General features: G+C 39.5%; 1 protein-coding gene across 7 annotated transcripts in view; it reads left to right on the top strand.

Annotated features, from left to right (window-relative positions):
- Positions 1-19,793, top strand: part of ADAMTSL3 (ADAMTS like 3) — a 390,466-nt gene that overhangs the window by 230,668 nt on the left and 140,005 nt on the right. For all 7 annotated transcript variants that reach the window (XM_009429726.5, XM_016927318.4, XM_024349337.3 and 4 more), the window contains 6 exons: positions 116-227; positions 5,170-5,308; positions 6,390-6,440; positions 7,740-7,944; positions 12,905-13,052; positions 14,687-14,771. In XM_009429726.5, coding sequence (XP_009428001.4) covers positions 116-227; positions 5,170-5,308; positions 6,390-6,440; positions 7,740-7,944; positions 12,905-13,052; positions 14,687-14,771 — 740 coding nt within the window. The remainder of the gene's footprint in view (positions 1-115; positions 228-5,169; positions 5,309-6,389; positions 6,441-7,739; positions 7,945-12,904; positions 13,053-14,686; positions 14,772-19,793) is intronic.

The following is a 19,793-nucleotide window of genomic DNA, read 5'->3' as shown; positions in this document are numbered from 1 at the left end:
TTCTAATGGATGGGTGGTTGTCTACATACATGAAGAACATTTATCTTATTCTGAAAGGTGTGGAAAGCACTAGCTCCTTGTTTGCATGTGTGTTCTGACAGTTCTCTTTGTCCAGACCAGGTACACTGCAGCCAAAGACAGCGTGGTTCAGTTCTTCTTTTACCAGCCCATCAGTCATCAGTGGAGACAAACTGACTTCTTTCCCTGCACTGTGACGTGTGGAGGAGGTGAGGCCCAGGCTTTGTTCATGAATATTTAGAGCTCAGAGTTAGATCAATTACGCATTTACATTTTTGAAGCTGATTTTAAAATTGGTGTGGTGATTAGAGATGTCTCATCACACAGCACCTTACTCAGCAGCCTGAATGCAATCGTGTTAATGAAGAAGATGCATTTGCCTTTATTCTTGAAGACAGGTGCAAAACTGGATTTGGAAAATCCTTTTTACTTTTAGCCAGAAAACAAAAACAAAAACAAAAAAAACTGTAAACAAACTTGTTTGCATGTGTTACTGCATTTCTCTTCTTGATTGCCCTTAAAGTATGTATTATTTTTAATTTTCTATGAAAAATCTGAGAAGCAGAAAGATGGAGTGACTTGCCCAGCCTGGTTGAGTCAATGGGTGTGTTGATTCTAACGTTAGATTTACAACTTTTCTCTCCTCAGGTGCAAGAGTATAAGCTTATTAAAAAGAGAAAGGGTCCCTACTAAGTGTTAAGGGGAAAGCCCTGCTTATTGTCTGCTTAGTTCAAGGTCTTTTTTTTTTTTTGAGTCTCGCTCTGTCGCCCAGGCTGGAGTGCCGTGGCCAAATCTCGGCTCGCTGCAAACTCCGCCTCCCAGGTTTAAGCGATTCTCGTGCCTCAGCCTCCTGAGTAGCTGGGATTATAGGTGCCCACCACCATGCCTGGCTAATTTTTGTATTTTTAGTAAAGACAGGTTTCACCATGTTGGCCAGGCTGGTCTTGAACTCCCAACCTCAGGTGATCTACCTACCTTGGTCTCCCAAAGTGCTGGGATTACAGGCATGAGCCACTGTGCCCAGCCTTTTTCAAGGTTTTCATAGGCAGTTGAGGAAGGTTTGGGGACAAGTGTAATCCAGGGCTCCACACACACGCTACAAAAGCAGCATCTTTCATGCTCCGGTGGAAGATAATTGTCCATTTGATATGGAGAACTGGCAACTCTCTGGAGCAAATGAGGAGGCAACTAGAGCTACTGTCAAAATAATTCTCTTTTTCTGAACTGACCTTTTAAATCAAAGAATAAATGCATGCAACCCAGGAACCATGACTTAGTAGAATAGGGATTTATGTTGAAGCTTCCCCTTAGAGTACCAGGCAGTGGTACTATGTGTTTACCATGTGTCAAGCCATGGGTTAGATGTTCATAATCACATTTATTCTTCAAGAAAACCCTAAGGAAGGTCTCTTTTATTCCTGTCTTATGCATGAACAAACTGACACTTAGAAAGTGTAAAGAGCATACAGTAGTATGTTGTTCAGCTAGTAAACAGTGCAGCTAGGATCTGGTGCCAGGTCTGCTTGATGTCAGAGTCATGCTCTAAATGACTTTGCCCTTTGCCTCCCCTAAACCTCCTACTACACCTGGGACCAGATCAGGGTATACAGGCTCAGGTATGGTCTTGTTTGAAGAGCTAGAATAAATCCTTCTCCAGCCCAGCCTAGCTCCACATCTTTTCAATCCTTGAAGCCTACCGCATATCAATTTACTTAGAGTCAGAAACTGGCCTTTCTCCTTTAAACTACAGGTATATGAAGGAGGGCTCTTCAGTCAGTGAATATGCTGTGAATATGCAGGTTGCTGTGAATATGCAGGCAGATGTCTCTCTTCTGGAATTTAGGCTCCCCCTAAAACAACAGGGCAGGCACTTTTTTGGGAAGCACTGGGAAGCCCAGGCCCAAGAAGAAGTTTACGTCCCTTAAATGGAAGAGAAGACTGAATAGTGCCACAGAAAGAAAGTAAAAGTGAATCTCCCCAGTTCGCCAGCTAGTTCTTCCCAGGGCCAGGGTTGAGGCAATGGAACACTTGATTATGATCCTGCAGCAGTGATTCTCACAGTGGGCTTCCTGGACCTGCAGCATCAGCATCTCCTGGGAACTAACTAGACATGCAGATTCTCAGGCCCCACCACAGACCTACTGAGTCAGAAACCCCAGAGTGTGGCTCATCCTCCAGGAGATGATGGTACACACTCCACTTTGAGAACCATTGCCTCTTTAAGCCAGTGTCTTTGGATAGCAGCTGGAGCCATATTGCCATCACTATTTTTGCCATATCTGTGTTATTCCTGCACTGTTATTTACTAAAGGATTTTTCTTTAAGGGGGCATTTATTCAACTTAAATAAACATATTAACAAAAAGAATTTAATAGTACTACCGTAAGTGGAAATCTATCCTTTGTCACAAATAGAGCACAATCACAAAATTAATACAGTGAAAACAAACCAGTGGAGTAAGTCATCTTCAAGTTTCTACCAGCTCTGACATTCATTCAGTTTATTTTCAATTCCTCCTGAATTTTCTTGAATGTTACAAGCATTTTTATGAGACAAAGGTTCCTTTACATCTTTGAGTCACTTATGACTCTTTGGGTACTCTTACTCTGCAGAAAAACAAATATATCTCTCTCCTTTTTGTTTGTTTGTTTGTTTGTTTTAGAGGCAGGTCTCACCAAGTTGCCCAGGCTAGACTCAAACTCCTGGGCTCAAGCGATCCTCCAGCCTCAGCTTCCCAAGTAGCTGGAACTACAGGCATGTGCCACCATGCCTGGCTAATTTTTAAAGTATTTTGTAGAGATGGCATCTCACTATGTTGCCCAGGCTGGTCTCCAACTGGTGGGCCCAAGCCATCCTCCCACCCCAGCCTCTCGAGTAGCTGGGAGTGCAGGCATGTGCCACCATGCCTGGCTCAAACATCTATTTTTTTAAAAATTTTATTTCTTTGTTCTTACACATAGTCATTCAGAGAGACGTTCACATTTGGATCCATAAGATAAAAGACACTTTCTACTTCAGAGGAGACATTTTATAGTGGGATTCAGCTTAGTCCAGTTGATCAAATTCTTGGGAAGCAAATAGGTGTTTCTCCTACTTGGGTGCCCATGGAAAGACATAGTCCTGCTGGAACTATAAATGTGCATGAGCACTTAGCAGTGAGATCGTCTCCAAAGATAGCAGTGGATGTAAGAACAGAAGGGAGATTTTAGGCTACTTTTGGGGTTCCTGCCATTTTCTGTACACTGGCAGAATTTCAATACATTTGTTCAAGATATAGAAAGGCAATCTGCCTCATTTCTTTTGCTTTTTGCTATTTCTAAACTGTGATAAAACAAAAGAGGAAAATTAATTGTCTCTCCTCAAATTATAAACACCTGTATATGCCCTGTTTTCATTTAGAAGTCTATTTCTATTTAGATCAAAGATTTTTTTTTCTGACTCAAGGAGCTGTAATCTCATTTTGTACTTGTTTTGGGGAAAATAAAACACACACATAAAACCCACAAGGAAAACATTACCAAAATTTAATTATATTAGTAATCAAATCTGTGTGATGTGTGTGAATGGAATTTCAGAGTTTTTTAGATAATCAAGAAAATTAGTTCATCGGTCTCTAAGGTACCGGGGGTACTTGAGTGGACTTTCCTAGTCCCGTCCGTAATCGTCGATGTGAGACACTTGAGATCAATTTGGAGAAAGTACCTAGATTGCCATTGCCATCTGATATCGTTGACTTTCTGGCAGATATTGGCACCCAAGTAACATTTTATTGACTCCATTTGGATTTTCATTTTTGCGGTTTCAACCTTGCTTTTTATAATGCATACCAGTCCGTCCTTCTGCACTCAGCTTACATCCAAGCCATGTCTTGTAGAAAGCTGTCTAGTGGTTTATAAAATCAGATTCCTCTCGACAATCAGGACTTTAAATGTATTTTTAGACCTGTAGACCAACTGGCAGAGGCAGAGTGCTTGGCTTTGGGCATTTTTTCTTTCGTAAAGAGCTCATTCTAGTTTTGAAAAATTGCCTTTTTTTGAAAAAGTTTAACTTTAACAAGACACTTATGTGGTGACAGGAAACTTGGAATCAGATCTTTCAGGAAATAGAAGCATCATTTTGTGACTTGCTTTTTAAATTTATAGCATTCATCTATTTGCAAAGTTCACTTTCCTCAGAAACTCTACAAATTAGATTTAATGGAATCAGGAATAAGTCTTCATTCCTTCCGTTTGAAGGCTTGTGAGACGAGGGCTGGGGTGTGACATAGGGGGATGAATTTTGTTCCTTTCTGTATAGACAATGCTTAATTCCCCATTTGGAAAGCTTATTGGTATTGCAGGTGCCTGTGGCATCCCAGGGGAGCAGAGGAGTTAAAATGCGGTACTGTGTATGCATATCATAAAATGTTATGAAAGAAATATTCAACCCAGCAACCACCCAGCGCAAGGGTAGTTCTCAAAAACATGATGTTGAGTGAAAAAAGTGGAAAACGGAACAAGATTTAAAACACATTATCATTTATTAAGTTAAAAACAGATACACAAAAAAACCACCTTACGTAAGATGGTTGCATATTTCAGGACGTATCAACAACAAATCAGGTTGATACGTTGATACACACAAAATAGGTGTGTTGCGGGGATTGGAATGGGAGTGTCAATAAGGGAAGAAGAGAGATTATACGGAAATGAGAGAAGGGCCTTGCACAGTGCCGTGGTGACAATGAGGAGAAAAGACAATGAACCGAGGAGAATGAATAACTCTCCCGCACCTGGGCTGGAAACAGTTCTTAAGAGGATACTATTGTCATTTTTTAGTTCGAAGTGCTGAGAGTACCACAGTTGGTACTAATTGTCGTTCTCTATTTTGGCCACGCATTTTAGTCATCTGAGAAGAACCTGAGAATCTTTTTAAAAAGATACTGTTTTCCTGGATCCCAGCCACAGGACTTCTGACTTAATTGGACCATGAAGGAACCTGGGCATTAGAGTATATTAAAAGCTCCCATGTGGTTCTCTTATAGAGCCAGAGTTGAGAACCACTGAGTTAAGTTTCTTAAAGAGGAAAAAAAAAGTGTGTGGCAAGTGATAACTCTGCCAAGTAAAAATGAAACGGATGCAATATTCAGACTTTCCTTTTCTAACACTTTAGGTTATCAGCTCAATTCTGCTGAATGTGTGGATATCCGCTTGAAGAGGGTAGTTCCTGACCATTATTGTCACTACTACCCTGAAAATGTAAAACCAAAACCAAAACTGAAGGAATGCAGCATGGATCCCTGCCCATCAAGGTTTGTGTCATTGTCCACACCCTTTTTACTTCAAAAAGAAACAAATCAGCTTCAACTGAGACTGATCAATCTTTGCAGGGCAATACATTTCCATTTCCTGACTTTGTCTACTGGCGGCAGGTGCCTACATCACATTTGTAACTATGGTGCATAGGAATTAGGACACATTCATTAGGAATGAAAGTCTAGCTTTCTCTTGTCGTGGGCTATGTGTTCCTAAGTTTTTTTATAATGAACCTTTTTGAACAGCTCCTGCTCTCTTCATCCAAGTAAAATGTCTAGTCCATCTGCCAATCATAAATATCTTTCACTCACCATTTTAGCTTTTAAACTGGGTCACTCATTATCATCTTTTGGCTTTTGAAGTATTCATATTAAATTCAGTATAAATAATGCATTGTGCAAGGAAGTAAAAAGTTTTAATGCCAAAGTATAAAAAGCTATGCGTAAACTATCCTATTGCATAATTTAGTACCTGCTGACTTGGATTGCCTGGGGAAGTTTCCTGGCTTACTACAATACCTTAAAATAACAGAACAATATCAAGTCCCAGAATCCTCCAGATATCTGCCAGCTGGCTTAGGAAGAAGTGTGCAAGTGGAAAAGGAAGCGTTCTCAGTGGATTTCATTTCCTGTTACTAAACTGCACATTTCCTGTAAGCCTGGTTGAACGTAATTATTAATAGAGACCTTTCAAAGGACAAATTCTGTGAAATAAAGTGGTTTTCTGAAGAGCCTACTAATAGGACAGTGTGTTAATATCACTAATATATTAAGAGAGTAATGATTATAAAAAGGAATAAATTTATTGAAATTGCAAGATACTTTTCTCCTTTGATTAATATACTGCTAGTTTAGTTTTCTATATTTTCAAAAAGAACTGGGGAATTTGTGTCGTAGATATTCTTGACAACTAAAGAGATGGTGGCTGAATTTTTGGGAATGGTTGATAACACTTGATATTTTTAGTTTCCAATTTGGAAGAGCTCTGTCTCTTCGGATGTCGAATATTATATTCATCAATTAATGAATGTGTTAATTTATTATAGAAATGATATTCTCACAATGATTTCATTTGTAGTGATGGATTTAAAGAGATAATGCCCTATGACCACTTCCAACCTCTTCCTCGGTGAGTTATATGTTTCCTTTTCCTTTTTGCAATTTAAGTAGTTTGCAAGGAACTGTAGCATCTGTAGCAATAGCCTAAAATGTATGAGGGTTAGATATTAAATACTTTATAGAGCTAAGGGAAAACAGACTTCTACTCAATAATAGGAAAAATCTTTCTAAGAATTAGATGGAATATACTGCCTCAAAAGATGATGTTTCCCATCGCTAGAGCTGTCAAGCATATCTTGGACAACTGAGTATTATAGCAGGAGCTCAAGTGTTGCAATTAATCAGAAATTTTAATCCCCTTTTATACCGAGATGAGTAGTATGGTCCTTCCTGACTCTGAGGTTCTGTGATTCTCTAATAATATTGTCCATTAGTATTTAACAGTTTAGAGGCAGTTTGAAGATGCAGCCACACTGTATGTTTTAATTGATTTAAGTTTCACAATGGTCTTATGAAGGGTAAATAGGGAAGGTATATTATTCCCAGTTGACAAAAACCCCAGATGTGAGGAGCTAAGTACCTTGTGACAAGAATTTGTGTGTGGCAGTTAAGAATAAAGTCTTGGCCGGGCGTGGTGGCACATGCCTGTAATCCCAGCACTTTGGGAGGCTAAGGCAGGAGGATCACTTGAGGTCAGGAGTTCAAGACCAGCCTGACCAACATGGCGAAACCCCATCTCTACTAAAACGTAGAAAAATTAGCCGGGCGTGGTGGCAGGTGCCTGTAATCCCAGCTACTTGAGAGGCTGAAGCAGGAGAATAGCTTGAACCCAGGAGGCAGAGGTTGCAGTGAGCCAAGATCTTGCCACTGCACTCCAGCCTGGGTGACAGAAAGAGACTCCATCTTAAAAAAAAAATTAATTAAAATTTTAAAAAGACTGGGCACAGTGGCTCATGCCTGTAATCCCAGCACTTTGGGATGCTGAGGCAGGCGGATCACGAGGTCAGGAGTTCTAGATTAGCCTGGCCAACATTGTGAAACCCTGTCTATACTAAAAATACAAAAATTAGCTGGGCGTGGTGGCGCATGCCTGTAATCCCAGCTACTAGGGAGGCTGAGGCAGGAGAATTGCTTGAACCCGGGAGGCAGAGGTTGCAGTGAGCCAAGATTGCGCCATTGGACTCCAGCCTGGGTGACAGAGCGAGACTCTGTCTCAACAAAAAAAAGTATAAAGTCTTATGACTCCCAGTCCCAGGCTCATTCAGCTGAACCACAACTGATACCTTAAGGCCATACTTTTTGCCACCATGTTTGCAAACTTCAAACAAACAACAAATAAATAATATAATTTTATTTGTTTGCTTTTGAGCTGGGAACATAATCCTTGGACTGCATGTTCCGTGTCCTGTGGAGGAGGGATTCAGAGACGGAGCTTTGTGTGTGTAGAGGAATCCATGCATGGAGAGATATTGCAGGTGGAAGAATGGAAGTGCATGTACGCACCCAAACCCAAGGTTATGCAAACTTGTAATCTGTTTGATTGCCCCAAGTGGATTGCCATGGAGTGGTCTCAGGTAAGATTTGAGAATATGCCACTTTTAATTAATTCTCATATTTTAAGGGATATTTTCTATATGCCCACCATGGTGCTAGACAGCATGGAGACAAAAAAAAAAGTGGTAGAAGAGCATGGTTCCTACTCCAAAGAGCTTAGGAAGACAGTTGGAGGACGAGGTAAGAAAGACCACAAGCATCATGGTAGGTAAGGATAATTAATATTAAGGACATTAATAATAATATTTCCATACAATTATCAGCATAATTAATATTAAGTACTGTAAAGAACAAATCTGTAAAGAACAAATGTTGAAGCAGAGTCAATCAGGAATTATTTGTTGCCCTTGTGGTGCCTAATCCATCTTTGAATAATTTAAACAAGCAAGAATTAAAATTTAAATTGTTTAAATTCTTTGAAGAATGTAAACAAGCAAGAACCTGAGAAACATCACTGGGTTAGGGTTAGTGTTAGGGAGATGGCCAAACAGAGATGGCTTGAGCAAAGGCAGTAATGACAAGAAGTGACTCAAAGTTGAAGATTTGAAGAGATGACCCATGTTACTAAGAACTGGAAGATTAAGAGATTGAAGAGATGACCCATGTTACTAAGAATTGGGAGATTAAGTTGGAAATGCTGACACGACATGAAAGTGTGTGTCCTTGATCCAGTAGCCACTAAGAACCTTCACAATTTTTGTGAGGACATAATATATTTTAAGTAATTGAGGCAAGATAGCCTAACATCGGGAAAGACCAGAGGCGGGCAGCCTATTTAGAAATCATCCGTGGGGTCAAGTTGTATGCAAAAAGAAAACAGAAGAAGGAAGACACCTCAGAGGTATAACAAGGTTCATGTCAAATTAGCGTAGTTTTCACTTTCTAAAGAGATGACTGAGTAAGCCTCCAGAACAAATAAAATGCAGCTGGATTAGTCAAAGATGAAAAATGCAGACATTGGTATTTAATAATTTAATCTTAATCCTTTAATTTTCTAGAGAGTGAGATGTAGTTGACTCAAGTTTCTCCAGCTTTCTTAAGTGATTTCCGCACACTTAGTTCATCATATACGTGCATTAATATATCTATTCATGTATTTATTCAATGGGTCAGCTACCGTGCTAAGAAGTAAATACAACTTGCTCCAACCACCCAAAAGCTTAGAATCTAGTTGCACAGACATGCATGCAAACAAAGTTATGATACAGTATTGTATTGTGCATGAGTAGTGTCATGTGCCCAGTACTTCAGAGGCACAAGGTGGAATGATTCACTCCATCTGAAGGTGTCAGGAAAGCTTCAGAAAGGAGGTAGCACTTGAACCTGAAGGACAAGTGTCAGGTAAAGACCATATTAATCTTTTTCTGATATCCCCAGACTAAACATCATCACCCTGTAAGAACTTTATTCAAACTTGCTGGGGAAGAAGTTACCAATTAATTTTTGGTCACATACTCCCTAAAAAGAAGATTAGAGAATTACGTATTTCTTCACATATATTTAGGTTGACATCTGAAATTTCCTATCACAAGTTTAAATAATTACAAAGAATATCATTTCAACATGTTGTGAATGTTGACATTTTAAAATAAGAGTGTTGCAGCATTCAAAAAAATCTGTCTAGTGGAATTTAAATGCCATGATAATTTCTGTCTTTGCCATCTTTCATTTAAAAAACACAGGGGCGAGCTCTTCTTTAACAATTTGGATGTTGTGCATATTTCTCCCTTTGAACTCACATTTGCAATCTACTCTCCCCACAGAATTTTATTCTAATATAATATATTTTTATGCTTTAAAGTCTTTTTTTAATTACACTATTCTACTTCTCTCCAAGAAAATATATATGATCATTGAAATTAATTTATTTTACTTTCCTGTGGCCATAAGGCCCTAAGTATTTAAAATATTCCTCTAAATTGAGTTAATTTTAATACACAGTCAAAATAACATATATATATATATTTCAAAGTTTGGTAAATAAGAATAACACATAAAAATTACATTTTCATTTGAATACACACTTAGTTCATCATGTACATGCATTAATATATCTTGATAGAAGATAAGTGGAACTTAAAAAATAGTCCATATATTCATCATCAGAATGAGCCATGTGTTCAGCAATGATTTTATTGTTAATTTTTACTATTGGTTTCTTATTTTGTTTTGTTTGCCTTTGCATGTATACACTGGGAAAGCTTGTTCACATAAATCAATAGACCGGGATGGAAGGATTTTATTTTAGCAAGGTCGATTTGTTCTTTGAACTCTTGAGTTATGTGCCAGAATTCATGTGATGGTCTATCATCAAAAATTATTTTTAAGGGTCTTTCTACTGGCAATTTAAGTCTTCTTTCTATTTTGTTGAAAGCAAAAAATATCATCTCAGCTGCAAAAGGATTTGTTATCGAGACATTAGGGACTTTCACTTTTTCAGCCCCCAATCAACATTATTTCTACAACTGCAGAGCTTGTTTTCAGCTCTCATAAGTCCTAGCCATATGTTTTATGTTGGCTTTAGAGCTTTTATATCACCCTCCATCCCCATAAATATCATGACTTTATCATTGTGTATATTATCAGAATAGAGGATGTTAACTAGCTCTTCTCATTCACCATACTTCACCCTTAATACTTTTCACTTTTTTCAAAAATCAAATATATTCTCAGTGATGAGGATTTTCCATCATCGAGGACATATGCAGCTCCACAGAGGAGTTCTGGAACCGTTGTAAACAGTGACAGTGCCATTGGGGGAAGTGTCCAGCTTCCCAGAAGGGTGGTTTAAAAGGAGAGGATACTCCTTTGGATTAACCAGTTGTAGTATAGTTATATCTTGTACTGTTTTCTTTCTTTTTGGGTGAATTTTTTTCTTTCTTTGCTAAAACAGCCACTCAATATTATATATATCTCAAATTGATAAATTTGGGGGTAGGTGAGTCAATTTTCCAAAAACAGGGTTATCTCAAGCTTCGCTGAACTCATTAAAGTATTTGTTCAGTGGTTTCAAGAGTGGCATCATGAACTAGAGAGATTTCCCAATATTCTGCCTGATGTGTGTACACTGAGAAAGGCCTCCATATCCTTGAAACATATCTTTGAAACTTGTCCCTAGCAACACCCAGGTACAAAGTGCTTAGGGGGTCAGAAAATAATTTTCAAGCTCCTTAAAGCAGTGGCTTGGCCATGGCTTTGGCAATAGATGGCTCTGGGAGGAAATTCCACTCTGCCTGTTAGGAACTGTGTGACCTTGAGCAAGATCCTTAGATGGTGGGCCATTTGCTTATCTGTTCAATAAGCCTGAAGCTACTGACCCGGAAGTGGGTCAGGAGGATTCATGAGATAACAAATGAAGGAGGTGTCTGTCCCATAGCAGGTAACCAAAGGCAACCAAGAACCCTCAGCCCCTCCCTGGGGTGGATCCAGAATTAGTGGGGTCTGAAGTTTGTACAGATTGGAGGGGACTCCTCAAAAACAAGAATATAAAACACAAATATTGAGTATTGAAGAGAATGTTTGTTTAGAATCAGAAAGGAAATTATAAGAAATTACAAAATTTAGAAAGCTGACAACAACCACATTGTGAACTCTGGACTTGATAATATTTAATAATGATATATTAAATGATGTATTAGTTATGTTAATAATGATGTATTAATAGGGGTTCATCAGTTGGAACAATGGCACCACACTAAGGCAAGATGTTAATAATAGGGAAAATCATAGGGGGAAAAAGGGGTGAAGGGGAAGATTGGCGCTGTCTGTACTGTCTGCTCAATATTTCTATAAACCCAATATGGTCCTCAAAAAATATAGTCTATCAATTTTTTTAATGCATACATATATACACTCCCCAACATGCAGATTATATTAGTCCATTCTCACACTGCTATAAAGATACTACCGGAGATTGGTTAATTTATAAATGAAAGAGGTTTAATTGACTCACAGTTCCACATGTCTGGGGAGGCCTCAGGAAACTTACAGTGATGGTGGAGGGTGAAGTAGAAGCAAGTACCTTCTTCACAAGGCAGCGGGAGACGGAGAGAGAGCATGAAAGGGGAAGAGCCCTTTATAAAACCATCAGATCTTATGAGAACTCACTCACTATCATGAGACCAGCATGGGGAAAACTGCCCCCATGATCCATTCACCCTCTACCAGGTCCCTCCCATGACAAGTGGGGATTATGGGGATTACAATTCAAGATGAGATTTGGGTGGGGACACAGAGCCAAATCATAACAGATAAATTTGAAAAGCTATTCTAGATTTTTATATGACATGAAAACATTCCACTCAGAGGCAAGAGTAACTTTCAAATCATAAACAAATAATCCAAGAAAAAAAATGCTGACAACACAAACTTCACAAAAATTCAGAAAAATAATAGCATAATGTTTTTATTAATTTTAACTGCAGGCAGTTATAGATGTATGCGGATACATCTATAGTATTTTTTTCTATAGCATTTGGCTGAATACTCTTTGATGGCCTTGTTATATGATAGCAGTTTTGCAAGACTTACTTCTATAGACAGAATAGAAAAATAATCCTCTGGCATAATTCATTAGAATTTTATTATATTTTTATTGACAGTTCAGAAAGGTTTCATTCATCTTCAAAAATTATTTTGGGTAGGGTCATGTAAACGTTTAATCAAACTTGAGAAAACTTGTAACAAGTTTCTTTGATATTTGAGCAGTAAGATTTCAGAGCATTTTTAATTTCTTGAACTATGATCTCACCTTAAATATTTTTGAATTGAGAAGTGGAACAAGGTTGTACAAAAGAGGGGCCCTGAAATACAAGCATCACAGAAAATTAGCCTCTGTACCCTTCCTTACATAATATTTGTCTAAAAGTCTTTTGTGTTTAACATTTATGTAGTTCAATGGCTCTCCTTTGCATATGATAAAATAATGCCTTTGTGGTTCTCTTAAAAGAAATGCATTGGCTTCTCTTTTCTTCTTTGAAGTGCACAGTGACTTGTGGCCGAGGGTTACGGTACCGGGTTGTTCTGTGTATTAACCACCGCGGAGAGCATGTTGGGGGCTGCAATCCACAACTGAAGTTACACATCAAAGAAGAATGTGTCATTCCCATCCCGTGTTATAAACCAAAAGGTAAGTCTGTGGTGCACTGTAAATTCAAATCAAATGGTATTTTCCAGCTCCCATTCCAATATTGTAGCATTTCCCTTTCAACTTACTACTTTCTTATAAAAATTGTTTTATGGACAGATTGCAATAGACCTTCCCATCTAGATAAAGAAGTTAGATATATGTGAATTATTCATCTGGAGGGAAAACTGAGCTCCTGTTGATTCAGTACAGATGGAGTAGCTCCTATCTATCTAGTTTTATACTAACATTTCTTGGTGGACATAAGAAAATTAAATGCAGTCCCTCCCTTGAAGAAAAAGAAGAAGAATGGCGGGGGAGAGATTAAAAAAGGAGGGGAAGGAAAAGTAGAAGGAAGACAAGAAAGAAGAGCAAGAAACAGAGGAAGAAGTAGAGGAGGAGGAGGAAATTATTCTTTTCCCAAGATTCTCATTCTTCTTTATAGCTACCTCTCCACCGGAGTATAAGATTTTTGAGGGAGGAATGATGTCATCTTTATCATGTGTACTAATGCATGGAATGAATGAAAACTTCCCGTTCCCAGTGGAGATCTATGGATGCATTTATAATCTCTCCAGTAGTTCACATTTGTTCCACATGAAAGAGCAGAAATGGGTAGCATCCAGGGATAGGAGGATTTGGCATCAGCTCTCTGATATATGATCTTCTCTGTACATAATTATTTCCATGTTCTTTAATGTTAACCATCCTCATGAAAAGTATCTTCCATCTTGAAATGGGAGAAAAGATTATTCCCAACTATTAGTAAGAAGGACTCCTCCTTAGTACTTGAGAGAGGATGGTAAAACTCTCTTTTGTTATTTCTGGGTTCATTATTCATACAAATAGCCTCATAATTAGCCATTCAATAAATATTTTTGAGTATGTCTATCTTGCAGAAAAATCACTAGTTGCCATGACAGGTACAAACACTGACTACTTAACTCCATCAGTGAAGTCTTTTTTCCTTCCTTCTGCATTTATGATACTTTCATAGCCACTTTCATAGTGTCCATAGTTTCCTTGAAGCACCCTAAAGTTATTTTTATTTCTCACTTCATAGATAGATTATTCCTTTCTTCACATCAAGGAGGCTTCAAAGGACAGGAAGGGGCAACAGTTTGTTCCTCCATGCCAGATGTAATTGGTAATCATCTCCCTCAACAACTACAACAACAGTAAAAGTCTGAGTAAACTATAACACAGACTCCTTCATCCCCCCCAACTTTCTTAACTTTCATATTATTTGCCTTTCTCTATTAATGTTTGCATTCCATGGGCAAAAATAAAATGTGACCAAAGATAGCAAGCTGATATGGTTGAAGTAAAAGCTTCAATGTATGAACAACAGAAATTGGTATTGATTTATAAAAGGCATTTTTATGTTAACTTTGACAGCATATTCAACTGTATCATGTGATCATTTTGGTTGCATTTTAATAATGTATTAATTTTTTAAAAATACAGCAGAAATGTTTAATTCATTCCAGCAGCCACCTAATGTACTAAGGAACTCAACTTGCATTTGAAAAACATGACCTCTTTATAAATGAAATCTTCAGCCAATATGATCACCTATCCAACTCCTTAATGATTAATAGTAATTAGGCTCATTGTTTATGTTCTCTTTTTCTTAGAAAAAAGTCCAGTGGAAGCAAAATTGCCTTGGCTGAAACAAGCACAAGAACTAGAAGAGACCAGAATAGCAACAGAAGAACCAACGTGAGTCCAGGACCTTTTGTGGGAATAATCAGGGCATAGCCAGTTAACATGATATATGTAATTTTTGTACTCATTGGAGTACAATGATACATTTAATATCCAAATGACCTGGATTTACAGACTCTAGAGAGCTTGAGCTGGCTAGAATTTTTCTTTATTTCACAATTCAGCAGTCCTCCTTTGGCAGTTTCCCTGAGCAGCACAGAAAAGAACAGTGTTACTTAACTCAAAGCAGATCCAGTGGTCTGCTACACTTAAGAGACTGGGGATAATTTCTAGGTTTTAACGCATGTGATTTGACCATGAACCATCATAGTATCATACAAATAAACCAGTCATTCCATGGGTAAGTCATGGTCAATCTCTATAAAATCAATTAAGTTGAAATGCATTAGTCGCCTGAGTGATCATAGGGAAATGGAAAGAACAAGGTACTAAGAGTATTGGAGCTTAGAACCACCCCTGCTAACTACATGACCTAAGACAAGTCTAATTTTTCTGTGTCTTATTCTCCTTACCTATAAAAGGAGCAGGTTGGGCTTGATCTCTCCAGGGTTCATTCCAACTCAAAAATCCAATGACTACCATCTGCATGTGATTTGATGGATCTGGATTGTAACAGTGCCAGTGGAAATTAAGAATCAAGAGGAAATCAAAGAAGCATTCTGGAGGCAGTTATATAGGGACAAAAAGAGAGCAAGAAATCAAAGGTGCTCTGAGATTTCTAGTCCAGGAATCTGTAAGAACAACAGTACCAATGATAGACTCAAGTAATTGAACAGAACAGCTGATTCCATGTGAAACATGTTAAGTGTTTGGTGCTGACAGGCTGTCTATGAAGAGAGCAATTCCCAGAGCATCAGAGGAAAAGGGGTCTCAGCAGTAATCTGGCCACTTTCCCTCTCGGAGCAGGCATTTCTTCTTCAACACCTTCAGCAATGGGCAGAGTTCACCGCATTAAGAGACACCTCATTCTTGTGTTGAGCAACCCGTTATTTGCAAGATCTTTTTCTTCTGATGAGTCAGAATAGACCTCCTAATTTGTGTTCTCTGAAGCAGAAAAAAAAATACGTCTATGCCCCATCCCATGTGACAAGTTTTCACAAATATGAAGAAAGCTGCCATGGATCCCGAGAGCTTTGTCTTTCCCAAGTTCATCATTCTTAGCCTTTTCAGCAGTCTTCATGCACTGTTGTTTTTAGATCCCTTCCCAACCTCCTGTGCTTTTCAGAACCCACTCTCATTTGTCAATCTCCCTTTTAACTGTGGTCCAGCCCAGTGGTGAGCCCCAGGGCAGTGTGGGTTACTTCGCTTTGAGAAGGCACATGTGGCAAAGTGATGTGGGCCAACATAGCTGGCACATCACACTCATGACAGGCACAGACTTCTCCACGTGGACCACTGTCAGTGCTGGCCATGACCACAGAAGAAACTGTGGACCATGTGAGGGGGAATGGCTTCACAGTATTTGAGTAAAAAGATAAGAGTGTTGGGCTCCTGACAGAAGCTTGGAGATTTAGAGGAAGAGGGGGAATCAAAAGAGGAAGATGGTAAGGGAGTAAAGTAGTGGAGAGAGGGAGGAGTAAGACCCAGGAAAGCTTATTATTCCAGAGACCAAAGGAGGAAGGAGTTTAAGGAGGCAAGGAGGCAAGCAGCAGATGGATTCAAATTTCACAGAAAGACAAGGAAAATCCATGAGAAAAAAGAAAAGCCTACTTTGATTAACAAGAAAGGCTTTTTCAGTGAATTTTAGAGTAGTAGCATTCAAAGGGTAGAGAATAAAACATTGTGGATATTTCAGAAATAAATTTCCAAAAAAGAAGAAAATGGAGCAATGGGTATTTAAGTACTAAAGAAGGAGCAAAGATTGGTAGTCAAGCTGATGGAAAAGTGTATATGTATGTGTTTGTTGTTTTTCATTTTGAAGTTAGGGCAATCTTAAATTAAAAAGATATGGTTTTGCACAAGTCAGTTAATAATATCTGTAGACCTTCCAACTGTATAAGGAAGGCATTAGGCTAAATGCTGCTGGCACCTTCTCACATCTCTGATCACCTACAATCCTGTAAGGGAAGGAGTCTATAGAAAGAAAAGGGTTTGAGGCACTTGAGAGAGAGTGTGTAGTTGTCACAGAAGGAAGGTCACAGAGTCCTCTGTCTAGAATGATGGGTCCTACCAAGATCTTTTGCTTTCAAAACACAGATGACAGTTGATAATGCTTCTGTATGTCTTCTTTTGGTTAATAGGATTGCAGTCCGTCCAGTTCCCCAAACTAGAAGCCTAGATTTTTTCTTGGCTCCTTCTCATTCTTCTCTGATGTGTAATTAGCCACTGAGTTGTGCCGACTATATTTACTAAAATCTTTCTTGGTTCCAGCTCCTCCTTTCCATCCAAACTACCATCCTTGTACAGGTCCTGAAATCAGTTCCCAGGACACCTACAACAGCTTTCTAATTTGCTCCTGAATTGCTTCCCTCAAATCCACCCCTACACAACACAGCCACCAGAGTAGTCTATCTAGGTAGGGCACAAGTCTAATTCTTTTTGTTTTTTTGAAACAGAGTCTAACTCTGTTGCCCGGGCTGGAGTGCAGTGGCGTGATCTCTGCTCACTGCAACCTCCGCCTTCCGGGTTCAAGCGATTCTCCTGCCTCAGCCTCCTGAGTAGCTGGGATTACAGGCACGTGCCACCATGTCAGGCTAATTTTTTGTATTTTTAATACAGACAGGGTTTCACCATGTTAGCCAGGATGGTCTCGATCTCCTGAGCTCGTGATCCACCCGCCTCAGCCCCACAAAGTGCTGGGATTACAGGTGTGAGCCACTGCACCTGGCCAAATCTAATTCTTTCTTTGCAATGTTCAGAATATTCAAATGTCTCCCCATCACTCAAAGATGTATGTGGGCTCATATGCCCAATGGGACTTGGCAGGATATTGCCTTTCCTGGTCCCCAGCCTCATGTCTGGCCACCTCCTTTTTTTTGCCTTGAGTGGGATGCTCCAGCCACACTGACTTGCAGGCTGTTTCTTGCCCACAGCAAGCTGCCTCTTGCCTCCTCTTTAATTACACTCCCCTCTTAATTGGGAGTGGCCCCACCTGTTAAGTCTTTTTCTGTAACTTTCTTTTTAATCATAGGAAATTGCAAACCTATTTAAAAGAGGAGAAAACAGTGTAATGAACCCCCATGTCATGTTCATAACCCAGTATCAACAATTATCAACCCAGGGCCACTCTTGTTTCATCAAAACCATCACTACTGCCACTACCCCTGATCATTTTTGAAGCAAACACAGACAGCACATCATTTCATTCATAATTAATGTATCTCAAAAAGAAGTCTTTAAAAAAATAATCAAAATACCATTTTTGAAATGCTATCCTCAATACTTCTATCAGAATCACCCATGGTGCTTTTTAAAATGTGGTGATTTCTGGGCCCCACTGAGTCAGATACTGTAGGAGTGGGGCTCCATCACCAACATTTTCTTTTTCTTTCGGCTGCCAGATCTTTTTTTTTTTTTTAATCATGGTGAGAGATACACAACACAAAACTTACCATTTTAACCGTTTGAAAGTGTACAGTTCAGTGGCATTAAGCACATTCACATTGTTGTGCACCCATCACCACCTCCCATCTCTCAAATTTTCTCATCACCCCCCAACATAAGCTCTGTTCACCTTCAGCAATAACTCCCTACTCCCTCCCACTAGACTCTAGTAAGCTCTATTCTATTTTCTGTCTCTCTTTCATTCACCAGCATTTTAAACAAATACCCCAGGTAACTTTGGCAGGGGAGTGGGCATATCCAAGTTTGGGAACCACTGGATCAGATCGTCCCTAAGGTCCCTTTAAAGTTCAGAAAATACTGTTTACTTTATTGAATTAGAAAAGGGGGATATCAGCCGGGCGCAGTGGCTCACGCCTATAATCCCAGCACTTTGGGAGGCCGAGGTGGGTGTATCACTTGAACTCAGGAGTTCGAGACCAGGCTGGCCAACATGGTAAAACCCTGCCTCTACTAAAAATACAAAAATTAGCCGGGTGTGGTGGCACACGCCTATAGTCCCAGCTACTCAGGAGGCTAAGGCAGGAAAATTGCTTGATCTCGGGAGGCAGAGGTTGCAGTGAGCTGAGATCCTGCTACTGCTCTCCAGCCTGGGTGAGAGCGCAAGACTCCACATCAAAAAAACAAAAAAAAACAAAAAAAAAAAAAAAAAAAAAAGAAGAAGAAAAAAAAAAAGAAAGAAAAAAAGAAAGAAAGAAAAGGGGGATATCATAGGAGCTACAGTGAGGTTCAGGCCCCATATTCATTCCAAGCCTGCCTTTTCTGTCAGCCCCACCTGACTTTGCTGAGGTTCAGGCCCCATATTCATTCCAAGCCTGCCTTTTCTGTCAGCCCCACCTGACTTTGCTGGGGGTTTCTTCCTCCTCGTATTCACAGAGCAAAGCCAGAAGGTTCTTTACTCCTGAAGGACACCACCCTTTCTTCCCCCGTGTTGAAGACTGAGCAGACAGCACCTGTTCCCTGGCCCAAGCAGCTGCCTCTTCCCACCTTCTGCCATCTCTCCCTCTGTGGTCGCTCTGCAATTTTCCTGCATAATTCACACTGCCTGGCAGTTTCTGGCCTGGTCCTGGCCATCTAGTGTGAAGTTTATAGTTTCCTGCCACCACTTCTGACTCTATTCATTCCCTCGATTTCCAAACAAAACCGCAACATATCTCAGCTTCCAGTGCATCCTTTTATTACCACTGTCTTTTGTGGTTTGGGGATGCTTGCTTGTTGACAGTGAAGGAGAGGATGAACGCAGCTGTATTTTACATCCCTCCAGTAGAGCCTGCCAAGCCAGCCTGAAGGAGATAAATATTTCTGCCTCTGTGGTTTACCATGGCTCGAGCTCTGAATTTACATAGGGAGCGGATGTTCAAAAGGCTTTTTTGCTTTTTTTAAAATTAGGAAAATAAAAATTATAGTGTATAAATCTAAGCCAAGGGAACTGCAGTACTGACCTTCTTAGCTTTC

The sequence above is a fragment of the Pan troglodytes genome, chromosome 16, assembly GCF_028858775.2.
Source record: "Pan troglodytes isolate AG18354 chromosome 16, NHGRI_mPanTro3-v2.0_pri, whole genome shotgun sequence".
Lineage (NCBI taxonomy): Eukaryota > Metazoa > Chordata > Mammalia > Primates > Hominidae > Pan > Pan troglodytes.
Note: the sequence above shows the minus strand (reverse complement) of the source record. Positions and strands in the feature narration are given on the sequence as shown.